This window comes from Pantherophis guttatus, chromosome 18, assembly GCF_059756535.1.
Source record: "Pantherophis guttatus breed Tessera chromosome 18, ASM5975653v1, whole genome shotgun sequence".
NCBI lineage: Eukaryota > Metazoa > Chordata > Lepidosauria > Squamata > Colubridae > Pantherophis > Pantherophis guttatus.
In genome coordinates, this window is record NC_142080.1 from 14,278,334 (window position 1) to 14,294,531 (window position 16,198).

Below are 16,198 nucleotides of genomic sequence, written 5' to 3' on the forward strand. Positions count from 1 at the left end.
GACAATTTTGGTGGCCTGCACTTAAAAAGGACATAGAGGCATATGTGGCTAGCTGTCCAGTATGTGCCTCGGCTAAAAGACCTCCAGGAAAACCCCCTGGATTACTGCAAGGTGTGGCCAGACCGAATGCCCCATGGAAGGAAATATCTATGGGTTTTATTGTGGACTTACCAGAGAGTGAAGGCTGCACTGTCATTTGGGTAGTAACTGATTTGTTTTCCAAACAAGTACATTTCATCCGTTGCTCAAAGATCCCTTCAGCAAAAACCCTTGCAAAACTGTTTATTCGGCAGATTTACCGGCTACATGGATCTCCAAGGGGTGTGCAATTTACTTCCAGTTTCTGGACAGAGTTTTTGAAGTTGATAGGCTCCGCCCAGGGACTGAGTTCCAGTCACCACCCTCAGACAAATGGGGTCTATGAAAGAACCAATGGGGTTCTAGAACAATACCTGAGGTGTTACGTAAATTACCAGCAAGACAATTGGGTAGACTTGTTGCCATTTGCAGAGGTGGCATATAATAATTCCGTACACAGTAGCACCGGATTCACTCCTTTTAAGGTCGCTTCGGGCCAGGATTTCGTACCCATTCCCGAGCTACCACAAGATGATCCCCAGAATCCCTCTTTGATGGATTGGATTGAACAATTAAAGAGCACATGGGCAGTGACTCGGAAGGCATTAGATGAGGCACACCGGGCCCATAAGGCGCAAGCCGATAAGAAAAGGTCCCCAGCTCACATTTATAAAGTGGGTGATAAAGTTTATTTATCTACTAAATATTTACAGACTACCCAGAAGTCGAAAAAACTGGCCCTAAGTATGTAGGACCATTTCGTGTGATTAGACTGATTAATCCAGTAACAGTTGAATTGGAAGTGCCAAAAACGTTGAGACGTATACATCCTGTATTTCATGTTAGTTTATTAAAACCTGAACACTCGTCTCCCCTGAGGGCTGATCAAAGCACCCCTCCAATTCCCATTCTCATAGAGGGGGAGCAACATTTTGAAGTTAAGGAAATCTTGGACTCTAGGAAACACCATGGTAAAGTCCAATATCTGATAACCTGGAAACATTTCCCTTTGTCTCCGGCTGAATGGGTGAATAAACGGGATGTCCGAGCTCCCAAGAAAATACAGCAATTCTATACCAAATACCCAGATAAACCATAATTATTGTATATATTCTGTTTCTCTCTTTTTTCCCTTTCTCTTATTTAGGAATAACTTCTCTTCTGCAAGAGGGGCCGAATGTCAGCCTCAGCTTTGCCTGCTTCAGCTGCCATAAGAAACGGGGGGAGGGACTAGTAAAGGGGGCGAAGGGGGGGAAGGTGCAGGAGGTGTTTTTTCCATTGTAGGACGTGTCTTCCCAAGAAACGAAAGTGAATCTCCAAAGGGGCCGGCTGACCAACTGCCCTACATTCCTGATGAATGACGTTGCCAGACGTGATGCCACCTGACCTTTGGGAGACCTTTGGATTGGATGATGGTCAATGGACATGGGGGGGGAGAAGCTTAGTAGATGCTATTTCGCGCATTTTGCTCACTTCCAGCTTTACCTGGGTTGCGATCATTTCATATTCAGTAAAAATACTAAGCTCTTTAAAATGATTGAGTTTGGGTTTTTCTTTCCTGGATATTGAAGGAAGCATACCTGACACCGCCGCTACCGTGCCGCTGAATCCGGGAGATCCTCGACTTACGACAGCCGCCGCCACCGTCTCCAGGGATCCTCGACCTGCGACCGCCTCACCTCCTCGCCTTCTTCCAGCCTTCGCCCAAGATGCAGGGGCCCAGCCATGGCATCCGACGCCCAGGGAGGGCTATGGGCCCGCCAGGAGCGAGCCCAGCCCCCCACCAGCAGGCCTAGGCCTAGGCCTGAGAGCAGCAATAAGGAGCTCCTCACCAGACGACCTCCGGCGCGAAATGAGCCTCGCGCATGCCCAGTCGCCACCTACAGGAAGTACAAGGAACATAGAGATAAGTACAAGGAACATAGAGATAAGTACAAGGAACATAGAGATAAGTCAGTTCAGACTGGCAACAAGCATTCCCCCAGCATATTGTGAGTTCACTCACATAAAGAACCATGGACAGCAACAGACTGTAAGTAATATAACTTTCACTGCTGACAATTACAAATTGAAATTAGATGGGGCCAATCTTTTGGAGTGGTACCACCAACTACAGATTGCTTTTCTGAAAGAAAATATGTTGTACTTATTTGATGACCCACCCAAGAAGCCATGGACTTTTGAGATTGACTGTTTGCACCACAGGGCTTACTATCTGCTAATGTCTAGCTTGTCACCCAGCATTTACCCCAGTCTTGGCCACCACTTAACCGTGGCAGAGATACTATAAAAAATACTTAATTTATTTTACAGTAAGAGTGCAGCCACTACAACCAAAATATCCAGGGAATTTTACTCAGCCAGGCATAAGGCAGGGACACCCATGGGGGAACATATACTCAAGCTAAACACCACCAGGGCAGAACTCATACAAAGGGGGGGAAACCATTTCTGATAATATCATGAAAAGCATCATCATAAACTCCCTAAACCCCAGTTGGGAGAACTTTATCATGCAACTGGATAGTCTCAACATAGAGCACCTCTCTTTAGAGACGTTATCCAACAGGCTGATTGCGGAGGACAGCCTGAGAAGGGAACGCTCATCAAGCCTCAGGGAAAGCAGACCAACAAAAAGGGTAGACTTCCAGACCAGGGACCAAGATAAGCCAGAATGTTTTAACTGTGGGTCTAGGAATCACTATAGGAGAGATTGCCCAGAAACCAGAGGGACAGGGACCACAGCTACCATAGGGAAAGGCAAGGCCGCAAACCAGGTTACTCAGACAGGCGCTCCCCAGAAAGCAGGTTCAGGCACAGGGACTCACCCAACCCCAGGGACAGGAGAGGATATAGGGATAGCTCCAGGGATAGTCAGACTGGGTCACTATACGAACTTAGAGACCACCAACACCCAAACACCCAGGCAAAAGGAAGGAACACATGGTTCATTCACTCAGGAGCCACCAATCACACCACCAACAATAGGAACATACTGGAGGCATTCACACCTAAGGAATACCACATCAATGTAGCCAACCAGAACAAGGTATTGGTGAAAGGAGAAGGGAGCGCACACATAGATGGAATAGGGAAGATAGAGGGGGTACTATTCATCCCAGAAATACCCCACAATATATTAGCAACACTCAAACTAAGTAAAGACTTGGGCATTGAGACAACCTTCAGGGAAGGGAAAGCATATATGACCAAAGGAAAGAGAAGCATAGGAAAGATCATCATAGAAGGGGGACTATCCTACTTAGTGCCCCAAGAGCACTCAAACACTAACTCAGAAAGTAACGAGAAAGGGACAAGCATGCCCACAGAAAATAGAGGGGGTGAAGGAGAACACACCGCAGGAGGCAAACCCACCACAAACACAACACACAAAGGGAAACCACATATTGGCAAACCCATTCATGATGGGTGCGCCCACTTACTACACAGAAAACTAGGCCACGCTAGTTTTCCAATGGTACAAAAGATGAATGAATCGGCCTACCCGATAGTAATACATGAGGACAACAAAGCAGCCATAGACATATCCATGGCAGAAGCAGTAGGCCAAAGGTCCAGACATATAGACATTAAGCACAAACATGTCAGAAAATTAACAAACATTGGTTTTATTAAGGCTGTACATTGTAAGACCGCCGAGCAAGCCGCAGACATCCTGACCAAACCTCTACCCAGCAAACAACATGCCTACCTTACGACTAAATTAGGGGTACGGGTACAGAATACGCAAGCAGGTCCTGTCAGAAATAAATGCCTTACTCATGCCAGGGGTCAATAGGGACACAGTAGTGCAGGGGTTAACTACAATACTCACTTGGTCAGTACCACCCACTGACCACTCCTTACCTGAATCTCTGCCCACAAGTATAAAAAGTAGACACACTCTTCCCCGACTTCCACTTCCAGATGCAGTATGTGATGTAATGATGAACCTGTAAATAAAAGAGACTTATTCAAATGATTGACTCGTGCCAGTTATTGGGCCTGATCCATGGATTCTGTAACAATATGGTAGCAGAGGATGGTTTTATGGCCCAATAACTCCCGATCACGCAATGAGGACACATCGCTGCCAACGAGATGGCAACGACACCGAAGCAACGAGAGGGCAACCCAGCGGGATCGCCAGGGAAGGCAGAAACCTCGATCGACCCCAAGGCCACCGCAACAGAAGAAAAGGGGGAGGTCAAGAAAGGAAAAATAGCAGACCATGATGACCGGGAGGAAGAAAGACTACGACTCGACGTCCTATGATTACTAAAGGAGCGAGCCAGCGACAAGAACCTTCTCGCGGACCTGCGAAGCTTCATAATGGACCGCGATGTGGCGAGGAGCGAGGAAGACTAGGATCCGGAGCTCGAAAAGCTGAACTCGGTGAGTGGATCGCCCCAAAAAGACCCCACAGCAGTCACCGAGCCGCGAAGCCCCGCTCAAAATTTGAAACGGCAGCCATCTTTGACCACGTGGTCAGACAAGATGGCCGACTCCCGTCCAATCGGTAGCCAGAATTCAAAATGGCCAGCGCGCGAAAAATACCCGACCCTAAGCGGCGAAGAAAGTGACCGGGGTGAGGGGACAGAATCCGATTCGGACTCCAGATGCACCCCGACCGAGTGGCAAGTCGATAAGGCCATGAAGACCCTTGCCGCCGCCTTCAGCCCAGGCCTCAAAATTGCAAAAGGGGAACCGGAGGGGCCCAAGCAAAAAGGAAAGAGAGGAGAGGGGCACCGGAACACCCACCCGAGGACTACCGATGCCCACGCCAGCGCGCCAACCCCCCTACGCACCCCAAGGACACCGCGCCTCCGATCGCCCAGGCCACGCACCCCAGAACGCAGGGATTGGGGCAGCTACCTGCATTCGTCGCCGGGACTCCAACGCCATCAGGATCTTCACTTTGACGAAGCCGCTGCAAGACGACACCTTCCGGAGCACACCTGGACCCCCAAGACCGAAGCCGAGGCCTACCTGAGAGATAGAGACCTCTACGCCGGAGCTGCAATGAACAGGTCCTTCCACGATGACGGCAGAGCTGAAATGGACTTCGCGCATGCGCTGTTTCACCTAGAGGAAGAAAAAAGAAAAAAATTACAGAGAGGGACTTTTAAACTGCCGGCAAGCGTTCCCATGCCGTACTGCTGTTATAGGCACATAAAGAACCATGGACAGCAGCCTGCAGTAAGTAATTTTACAAATAATGCTGGGAACTTACCAAGTGACTTTCCAAAGTTGAGGATGGATTGGGGCAATATCCTAGAGTGGTCACAGCAGCTTCAGGTGGTGTTCCTAAAAGAAAACATGTCACATTTTATTAATGACCCCCCCAGAGAGACCATGGACTTTAGAGTTGGACTGTATTGCACCATAGGGCATTTTACCTTTTAATTTCTAGCATATCTCCCACAATTTACCATAACATTGGTCACAATCTCACTGTGTCAGAAATCATACAAAAAATGTTTGGGTTATTTTACAGTGAAAGTGTGGCAACCACTACCCAGATTTCCAAAGATTTCTTCTCTGCCAGAGTCAAACCGGGGACCCCCATAAGCGAGCACCTGGTGTCCCTAAACGCTACCAGGGCAGAACTACACCTTAGGGGGGAAGTCATATCAGATCAGATCATGAAGAGTGTAATAATTAACTCTTTAGATCACTCATGGGACAGCTTCTTAGCACACTTAGATACTGTTAGTCTAGGCCTCCTGTCCGTTGAGAAGCTGTCTAACAAACTGATCGCTGAAGACAATCTGAAAAGGAGCCGCTCTGGTCCCTCCAGAGAACATAAACATGAAAAGAAAGTAGCCTTCCAAGACAGGCAGCATGGCGTAACAGAGTGCTATAGCTGCGGGTCAAGGGGACATCTCAAGAGAGACTGCCCCAAGAACCACAGAGAGAGAAGCAGACCGGAATATAGGTTCAGACAGACAGAGAGACACACTTCTGAAGAGAGGTACAGACGCAGGGACTCACCCAATCCCAGAGACAGGAGGGGGAACAGGGATAGTTCACGTGACAGCAGAACAGGATCATTATATGGGATAGGGGAGCGCACCCACATAACATGTCAGGATGGGGAGGCCAATTCGTGGCTTCTGGACTCTGGGCTCTCCAACCACACGACCTATAACCAAAAACTGCTCTCCTCATTCACAGAGGAGAATTTTTCAATCAAGGTTGCAAACCAAAGCGAGGTTAAGGTAACAGGCAGGGGGGTAGTTACGCTACCAGGCATAGGGAAAATAGAGGGGGTATTACTGGTCCCGGAGATACCCCACAACATATTGGCTGCATTAAAACTCAGTGAAGAATCAGGGATCAAGGTAACCTTTGCAGAAGGGAAGGCTCACGTCAGCAAGGGTAAAGAGGGAGTAGGTAGAGTGACAATCAAGCAAGGGCTACCATACATAACATTCCATGAGAATAACACACCCAGCATATACACCAACTCAGAATACACGAAGGACACTAACCAGGACAAAGCTGAGGAAGAACAGGTGAATGAGAGAGAGACAGAGAGTGAGGAGAACATGACACATGAAACACACTCCACCAAACACACCCAGGGAAGGCCATCGATAGGCAAACTCATGCACGACGACTGTGTTCACTTACTACACCGGAGACTAGGGCACGCCAGTTTCCCCGTAATCCAAAAAATGGCCAACTGTACCGAGGGCGTCAAAATAAAGAGTTGTGAAAATTACCTCGAGTGCTCGGTGTGCTAATGTTCTAAGCTAAAGGTCAAACCCAGACCTAAGAAATCCTCACGCGCCACCAAACAAGTATTCAATTTAGTCCATATGGATCTGGTGGGGCCCCTAAGGCCATCCATCAAATACAAGAAAAGATACTTTCTCACCATCGTAGACGATTATAGTCGTTATGGCTTCGTCTATACTCTAAAACAAAAGGATGAGGCCTTCCAAAAATTCAAAGAGTTCTACAAAAGGGTAGAGACTCAAAACAACACACAAATCAAACAAATCATGACAGACAGAGGATCTGAGTTCCTGTCAAAGGATTTCTCTCATTGGCTCAGATCCAAAGGCGTGCTTCACTTTACGTCGTCCCCGTTCTCGGCCTTTCAGAACGGTGTCGTAGAACGACGGAATTCCACGCTACAGACTATGATCAGGTGCGCTTTAGAGGACGTGGGAATTGGTCAACATTTTTGGTCTGAGGCCTTAGTTTACTCAAACTACACACTCAACAGAACCTGGTCCAGTGTAATAGACAAAACGCCATACGAACTCATGTACAACAAAAAACCACAGATAGCACACCTACATGTATTCGGCGTAACTGCTGATGTCCATATACCCAAACAGCTGCGCAGGAAGGGGGACAAAGTATCCAGGAGACTGAGATTTATGGGGTACGAGCCAGGTACCAAGGGGTTCAGATTTGTGGACAATAACGACAGATTCGTGATCTCTAGGACAGCGGTATTCCATGAACAAGCTAACTGGTCCAGGATACACCTCAACGAGGTATCCACCAGGCAGGAGACTAGGCCAGACGAGCAAGTGCAAGATAAACACGAAACGGCAGATAGACAGGAAAGGAAGGAACACAAACCCAAGCTCCAAGGCATCAAGGTTGAGGAATGGAAAGGGAATCACCCCAAGATAAGTGTAGACTCACTAACACAAAAGGAAGCCAGGTACTTACATGACACCGAACAAACGACAGATAGGCCAGTCAGATCAACCAGGAACCAATTACCAAGAAGGTTAAATGACTATGTGATGCACATACACACGAACCATATCACACCTAACTCATATGAAGAGGTATTGAGACTACCACAAGAGGAGAGGTCGAAATGGGAATCAGCCATGGCCAAGGAAATGGACAGTCTGAGAGAGCTAGAAGTTTACATTCCAGCCGAGGTTCCAGAGGGCAAAAATACGATAGGTACCAGGTGGATCTTCAAAATCAAGAACCTGGAGGGTGGCCAAAACCTGTACAAGGCTAGGCTGGTTGCCCAGGGATTTGCCCAGAGGTTCCCAGAAGACTACACTGACACTTACTCACCAACTGTAAGGACTGAAAGTGTCAAGAGTGCCCTGGTCATCGCTTCCCTGCTAGGACTAGAGGTACATCAGTTCAATGTATAGACAGCTTACCTGCATGCCAACCTAGATAAGGAAATATACGTTAGGGCACCACAAAGTAAAGAGACCAACAGGGGGGGACACCTGGCTACTTCACAAAAACCTATATGGACTGAAACAATCCGGCAAACGCTGGTATGAGTGCCTGGTTGAGGTCCTGAAGTCAATGGGATTTACAGCAACCATAGCCGACAACTGTTTTTTCACTAGGAGAGAGGGGGATTCACCAGAATACATCCTAGTCTACGTGGACGACATACTTTACATCAGTAAACACGAAGGGAACCGCAACGCCTTCGCCAGTAAACTAAGTGAACACTTCACATTAAAATACCTAGGGAAAATAAACAGATACCTAGGCGTGCAGGTCAACGAAACACCTAAGGGCTTTCAACTGTCCCAGAAAGAAAAGATAGAAGAAATACTACACAAATGCAACATGGCAGATGCCAAGGGGTGTGAATCACCCATGCAGCCGGACTTCCTAAAATATACACATGGTGAATCACCCGAGTTTGAAGACAACACACTGTACAGGTCAGTCATAGGCTCTCTTTTATATATCGCCAACTGGACCAGGCCAGATATTGCATTATCAGTTAATCTATTGTCCAGGCACATAGGCAAACCCACCATGTACCACTGGGACGCTGTAAAGAGGGTACTGAGGTACCTGAAGCAAAGTGCCGACGCATGTCTAGTCCTAGAACCAGAGCCGTCCAATGAGCCCGTCCTCTCCTGCTATGCTGATGCTGACTGGGCCGGTGACACCAAAAGCTGGAAAAGCACATCAGGATACGTATTCTACTTGAACAATAGTCCGGTGCATTGGTACACGGGTAAGCAAAACTTAGTGGCCACTTCAACCACAGAGGCGGAGTACATATGCCTATCCAAGGCCGCAAACAACCTCATCTGGTTTGACGACCTACTCGCCAGTGTGTGGTGCAAACCTGCGTATCCGATAAACATCTACGAAGACAACAAGGCCGCTATAGAAATCTCCATGGCCGACGCGGTAGGGCAGAGATCCAGGCATATTGACATAAAGTACAAGCATGTGAGACAGCTCTCTAAAATCGGATTTGTAAAGGCCATACATTGCGACACAGAAGAACAGACTGCAGACATACTCACGAAACCACTACAGGGCAGGCAACACTCACACCTGGTATCCAAACTCAATATCCGCCCTTGGGCACCATTTAAACAGTCAGATCCACAGCCACAGGTCAGGCATTTAGAGGGGGATTTGTCAGAAATAAATGCCTTACTCATGCCAGGGGTCAACAGGGACACAGTAGTGCAGGGATTAACTACAATACTCACTTGGTCAGTACCACCCACTGACCACTCCTTACCTGAATCTCCGCCCACAAGTATAAAAAGTAGACACACTCTTCCCCGACTTCCACTTCCAGATGCAGTATGTGACGTAATGATGAACCTGTAAATAAAAGAGACTTATTCAAATGATTGACTCGTGCCAGTTATTGGGCCTGATCCATGGATTCTGTAACAGGTCCAACTGTTGGGCATTTAGAGGGGGATTTGTTATGGATAAATGCCCACCATTCACCATCCCAGGTATGATAAGGGTTAACTCTACATCCACCTAGATCCTCCCCTGACCCCTCCTTCCCTTAGCTCCGCCTCCCAGGTACTTAAGACATGGTCCAGGCGTCCAGGGGCCACTTCCAGCTAAATACCTGTAATAGAAACGTTGATCAATAAAGAGCATTGGTTCACTGCATCCTGTGTTTGGAGTCATTGGGTAAGATCCTAGAAATCAGTCTCAGGGAGGGGAGAGGAAGAGAAAGAAGGAGGGAGGGAGACACAGAAGGCGAAAGTGAGGGAGAGGAAAGGTTAGAGGGGAAGAAAGGGAGGGAAGGGAAGAGTGAAAAAGAGAGAGGGAGGGTGAGAGAGAGTGGGAGGCGAGAGGGAGGTTGAGGAATTCTCTAAATGGAGTAATTCATTGAGTAATTGAATTCACATCATGATTTCTCTAGCTTGGTGATTTTCTTCTCCCTAACCAGCAGATCTCGTCTGAGCTCTCCATATTTGCTCTTTTGGGAACTTAGTCAGCTTCTCTAAACTGGAGCTGAAGGTGATGTTCAGAGAGGCCAACACCTACCTGCCCCGTCCCGATCTAAGAGAGAAGACCATTGGGAAGGTTTTCTTCTCAGAGGTGAGGAGACCTTGGGATGCACCCCAATATTCTGGACAGCCATTGGTCTGAGGTTGTAGAGCAGGGGTCCTCCAACGTTTTAAAGAGGGGGCCGATTCATTTTTTTTGCCTTTCTCCTTCCTAAGCCCCCGTTTAAATTGTTTTTAAAGACTTTTAATTTGAAGGAGTTCTTTACAAGCCCAGAGCTGCTTTTCCAGGCTGCACCGGCGAGATCACCCCTCAGCTGGCCCTCAGCTGGCCTTGCAGCTGGCTCGCTGGGAGATAAGGCAGTTAGGGGCGGGGCAAGGGGCGGGGCTTAATCACACCACTCCGCGGGCCGTATTCTTTGCCCGTGGGCCGTAGTTTGAGGGTGCCTGTTGTAGAGGGTCTGCTGCTTGAGCAGGGGGTCTCCAAGGTCTTCTGCTAGTCTGTTAATCGGTGGAAGGGCTTCCCTCCAGAAGTTGTTGGTGGGGAAGGTGGGAGGGAGGGAAAAGAAGGGAGGGAGGGAGGGAGGGAGGGAAAAGAAGGGAGGGAGGGAGGGAGGGAAAAGAAGGAAGGGAGGGAGGGAGGAAGGAAGGAAGGAAGACTCAATGACCACAATTTCCTTTTACTCTTTGCATTATAGGCAGTTTTGTATTCTTACAACTATCATTTACATTACCTTTTGCCATACTGTAGTCCTCGACATATGACTGTCATAGAACCTCCAGTGGTCACTAAGTGACTTCAGCAGTCCTTAAGCCAATGCCGTGGTCGAATACTTAGGATAAACCAGATCTTTCAGTGATTTCCGTCTAAAAGTTGTCCTCGATATACGACCACAACTGAGCCCCAAATTTCTGTTGCTAAGCGAAAGTTCTTAAGCAAGTTTTGCCTCATTGTTTGACCTTCCTTGCCACAGTTGTTAAGTGAATCGCTGCAGTGCAGTTCTTACGGTGGTCAATCTGATGAATTAGTGAATCTGGTTTCCCCATTGACTTGGCCTATCAGACGGTCACAAAAGGGATCACGTAACCTCGAAACACTGCGACCGTCATAAATATGGACCGGCAAGTACCCAAATTTCGATCACATGACCATGAGGATGCCACAATGGTCTGAAAGTCTGAAGAATGGGCATGTCCCTTTTGTCAGTGCCGTTGTGACTTTCAGTGGTCACTAACCGAGGACTGTATTTTCTTTTTCTCTCCCCGTAAGGGCTGAAAGTGGCATCTTTAGTCGAGGCTCTCGGGGCAGTTCCCTTCCTTGGCTTGGCTAATGCTCCGTATCTCCACTCTTCTTCCTCAGCTGCTGTATCACCCGGAGGTTGGAGACTTCTTTATGACGCCAGACGTTCTCGAGGTTCTCCTGGAATGGATGATTCAGCCGTATCCTCTTATCCAGATCTTTAGTGTGAGAGGACTGGGATATGTTCTTCAGCACCCCTTGGAGGTAAGAGATGGGGGGCAGGAAGTGAGTGGCTTCCAAGGTAGTAGCAGGTGTGGCCTCACTCTCTGGGAAGTCTTCAAGGCTGGGGAGGACAGAAGAAGGAGAAGAAGACAATCATCAGGAACAGGATGGACTCAGCTAGAGTGGTGTCTCTTCTACAAAGATGGGTGCACCCCTGGAAGATCTGAAGGATCAAGTAGATCCTCTTGGAGAAGATCTCAAAGCAGAACAAGAGGAAACAGATGGGAACTGATGAAGGAGAGAAACAACCTGGAACTAAGGAGAAATTTCCTGACTGTGAGAACAATTCATCCTTGGAACAACTTGCCTCCAGAAGTTGTGGCTGCTCCATCACTGGAGCTTTTCAAGAAGAGACCAGGCAGCCATTTGTCCAGCATAGTCTAGGGTCTTCTGCTTGAGCAGGGGGTTGGACTGGAAGACCTCCAAGTTCCTTTTCAACCCTCTTCTTCTATGCTCTGTGGGCTTCTCTTGTGTTTGTCATGATCGCTGCGAGACTCAGAGAACTCCAGTGACCGTGTTTGATTGCTCGTTCCTTTCCCTGCTTCCTCCAGAAGAACATCTCAGGGCCAGTTTTCATGCCGGTCATCAACTGCGCTTGTCACCCAGAGAAGAGTGTAGCGAAGGAAACTCTCCGGACCCTTCATTTCCTCCTTAGGCATCTTGCTGCGGACATCCATGCATTGAGGCGGTCCATCTAATTCCTCTCCTGTTGAAATATTTTCCTGACGAAAGTCAACCAAATCACGACAAACTGGTTTCCCCTCCTCTTTTTTAATTATTTCTGTAAGAAATAAGAAATGAATGAAGGAATCAATAAATACATGAGTGAATGGATGAATAAAGGAACGAATAAACAAAGGAATAGATGGATAAATGAATAAATAAATGAATGGATTAATGAATAGATGAACCGATGGATGGATGAATGACTGGATGGATAGATGGAAGGATGGAAGGATGGATGGATGAATATCAAAGCTGTTCTGGCGAGGAAGCCCACAGATGCCTCTACTTTCAGTGGTGCATTTTGGGGGGTGGGGGCTTATGCCAAATTTTGCTCCAATTTTTTTTTTTTTAATTTCTATACCGCCCTTCTCCTGAAGGACTCAGAGCGGTGAACAGCCACAAGATAAAACACATAAATACAAAAAATTTAAAACGAATTAAAAACGAATTAAATAATTTCAGCCCCCACCAGTTTGCCCACTGCCTCCCACCAACCAGGGCATGCCTGCTCTTGATGAGGAGACCCCCCGAGGCTGACTCTTCTGCTCAGCCCCTTCCCCCTTCCCTCAGGCCTGGCCCACCTCTAGATTTAAGGAAAGCAGAGCCGCGGGCTGAGGGATTACTGCAATGGGCATGGTAGACTTGCTGTTTCTTCTCCCGATGGCTTTGGTGCTGGGGTCTTGATCCTGAAGCCTTTTGAGGAGGGGCTTCATGATCTTCAGGTTAGCATAGGGGTCTGCGGCCAGCGCCTTCCATAACTCTCTGGTGCTTCTGTGCAGGTGGAAAAATGGATTGGGGGAAAAATCAGATTCTTTCCCCATTTTCGAAGAGACGGCCAATCCAGATAGATTAAATCCCCCCCACCAACGGAAGAAAGGATTAGAAAACAGATGGCCAAATGAACCGTTTTAATACAAACAGGGTGTGTCTAACTGATGAGGACTTATAAGTCCGAGATAGATCTATCATAGTCTCCTTAGTCTCCCAATGAGCAGCAGAGTGTTTGCTGGCTGCCAGAAAAAAAAAAGCCTAGAAACTAGTGGATTGTGATTTCACTGAATTAGGGTTCCATAAAAATCTTGGTTTATGTAGGAAGAACCTGGCTAAAGAGAAATACACATAAAGCCTATGAAAAGGAAAGGAAAAAAAACAAAAACAAATACTGTACCTTTACAGGGAGGATACATGGGATGAGGGTGTGGCTAACTGAGGAGGACTTATAAGTCCGAGATAGATCTATCATAGTCTCCTTAGTCTCCCAATGGGCAGCAGAGTGTTTGCTGGCTGCCAGAAAAAAAAAGCCCAGCATCAGACGCTTGGCCACTGGTTCAGATTTATGACCGTTGCTGTGTCCCAAAGTCAAGCGATCACAGTTTGCGACCTTCTGACAAGGAAAGTCAGTGGGGAAACCAGATTCACTTAACAACCATGTTTCTAACTTGAGAGCTGCAGTGATTCACTTAACAGATGTGACAAGAAAAGTCCTAAAATATCTTTAAAAGGTCATTCCCATATCCTCTTCCCCCTCCCTCTCCCCTCCTTCCCTCCTTCCCTCTTTCCCTCCCTTCCTTCCTTCCTTCCTTCCTTCCTTCCTTCCTTCCTTCCTTCCTTCCTTCTTTCCTCAACTACTGTTTCTAACTCAACAACTGCAGTGGTTCACTTAACAACCATGGCAAGAAAGTTCGTAAAATGGGGGGAAATCCACTTAACAACTGTCTTGCTTCAGAACAGCAATGTTGGGCTCACTTGTGTCGTAAGTCGAGGACCGCCCATATATTCCTCTGGGTTGGTATCTCCCTGTGAAGGAGCCAGGGTTGCCAACTGATCTGATGGCAGGAAGCTTACGTTGCTCCTGGGCCTTTGCTGCTTCTTCTCTGCAGCAATGAAAGCCTTCCGAAGCACGGAAACCCTGGTCCACTCCCGAAGTTTGCTTTCCAAGGAAGCCCAGGCAGGTAAAACGTTGGCCGTTCCCCTGCCACATCTGCTGAGGAGTTGGCAAGCCACACCGCACCCTCCGTGGCTGAGAGTTCAGTGGGCCGTCCCTCACGGAGGGCCTCTGCGCCACCGGAAGTGCCAGGGACCCCAAAACTGGTCAAGGGGGGGGGAGGTTTCCAGGAGCAGCGTGTCTCCAAAATTAACCCAAAGGTGCTTTTCCCAGAATGACCCAGTTGGAAGTTGGAGCAGTGGTGAAATTCAAAAATTTTCCCTACCGGTTCTGTGGGCGTGGCTTGGTGGGCAGTTGACCGGGTGGGCGTGGCTTGGTGGTTATGTGACTGGGTGGGCGTGGCTGCACAACTGACTCACACGCAATGCAAAAGCTGCTTGACTTCACACAAAATGGCCCCTGCAACAAACAGGAACCTCACAGAATCACAGAGAGCTCAAAAAGAAATTATTACACTTTGCACAAAAATAACACAAAAGCTGCACAACTGACTCACACGCAATGCAAAAGCGGCTGAACTTCACACAAAATGGCCCCTGCAACAAGCAGGAACCTCATAGACAATGAGGCACAGCTGATTTCTCACAGCTGATTGGTAGTAAAAAAATGCTAAAAAAAAGTTTTTAAAAAGCCTGGTTCAGCTGATTGTCGTACTTTTTAAAGCATTTTTAAACTATCGGTTTGGGCAAAAGGTAGCAATTATTACTATCGGTTCGGGCTCACCTGCCCAAACTGGTAGCATTTCACCCCTGCCTTGGAGGCCTTCTACTCCAAACCACTTCTTTTTTTTTATTAAAAAGTTTTTTTTAATTTTACACATATTTTCCCTTCCCTCCTCCCCCCTCCTGCCCAACCCTCCCACCCCCATCCCCCCGACTTCCCAGAGCAAATACAGGCTATAGCATTTAACAAACATATAAAAAAAACATAAGCTAACTATCTATAGATTTATCTCCCTTTTACACTTTAACTCCCCTTGTTTGTATCTGAATATAACTATTTAAACCGATTATTGTTTGAAAATAATCAATCCAACTTCATTCTTGTCCGTTCCTCAATAATACGCAAGTCTTCTTTCTTCCAGCATTGCACAATCAGCACCCAATTACAATTAACCATCACATCTCCAACCCTTACATATATTAACCCATTGACAAAATATTTTAACCAATCTTAAATAAACTATATTGTAAAAACCTTATTTGTACTTTTTACCCCATAAACTCATATTAATTCTTCCTGGGAACATGCCTTACTTAATAACTTTGCATAAACTTATTCATCTTATTCTCTACAAATACACTGCTTATAATCAAATAACATCTTCACTATTTGATATCTATAAAAAATATTGTAAAAGACCTTCCCTCAACCCTTGCACCACTTATATTTTCCTTATACCCCACAAGTTTATATTTATTCTTCAACAAAACATTCTTTATAAGCTTATATAAATTTTCAGCAAAGCATTCCTTAAAATTAACTTTAGTGTTAATATACTTCAGGACAAAAGTGAAAGTTTGGTCAGTAGCCCATAACAATTCAAACGTAAGATTACTTAATATAACTTTTCAAAACAAATCATGTCCCTAAATAAAAATCTAGTCATTCATTTTCACTACTACTATCCTCCCCAGGCAAAAAGATTGTAATTTTTCCATCTCGATTTTTTCCTGACTTTTTTGCGAACCT

The 16,198-nt window shown here is 46.8% G+C and overlaps 2 protein-coding genes across 4 annotated transcripts in view; both read right to left on the reverse strand.

Moving 5' to 3' along the window:
* Nucleotides 1–1,932, reverse strand: part of LOC148111630 (maestro heat-like repeat family member 5) — a 39,313-nt gene extending 37,381 nt beyond the window's left edge. For 2 of the 3 annotated variants that reach the window (XM_087881297.1, XM_087881293.1), the window contains exon 1: nucleotides 1,659–1,902. The gene's annotated coding sequence lies outside the window, so the exon portion shown is untranslated. Of the gene's footprint in view, nucleotides 1–1,658 lie in introns of all 3 variants that reach the window. The other variant, XM_087881294.1, reaches the window with a different exon arrangement.
* Nucleotides 1,933–4,803: 2,871 nt separating this feature from the next.
* On the reverse strand, nucleotides 4,804–13,845 carry LOC148111631 (uncharacterized). Its single transcript, XM_087881298.1, has 6 exons — nucleotides 13,730–13,845; nucleotides 13,143–13,332; nucleotides 11,048–12,616; nucleotides 9,581–9,666; nucleotides 5,312–5,385; nucleotides 4,804–5,163 (listed from the first exon to the last, which is right to left on the reverse strand). Exons 3-6 carry the CDS (start codon nucleotides 11,083–11,085, stop codon nucleotides 4,879–4,881), a joined length of 483 nt encoding a protein of 160 aa, XP_087737424.1. The 5' UTR covers nucleotides 11,086–12,616; nucleotides 13,143–13,332; nucleotides 13,730–13,845; the 3' UTR covers nucleotides 4,804–4,878.
* Between the last annotated feature and the right edge of the window lie 2,353 nt (nucleotides 13,846–16,198).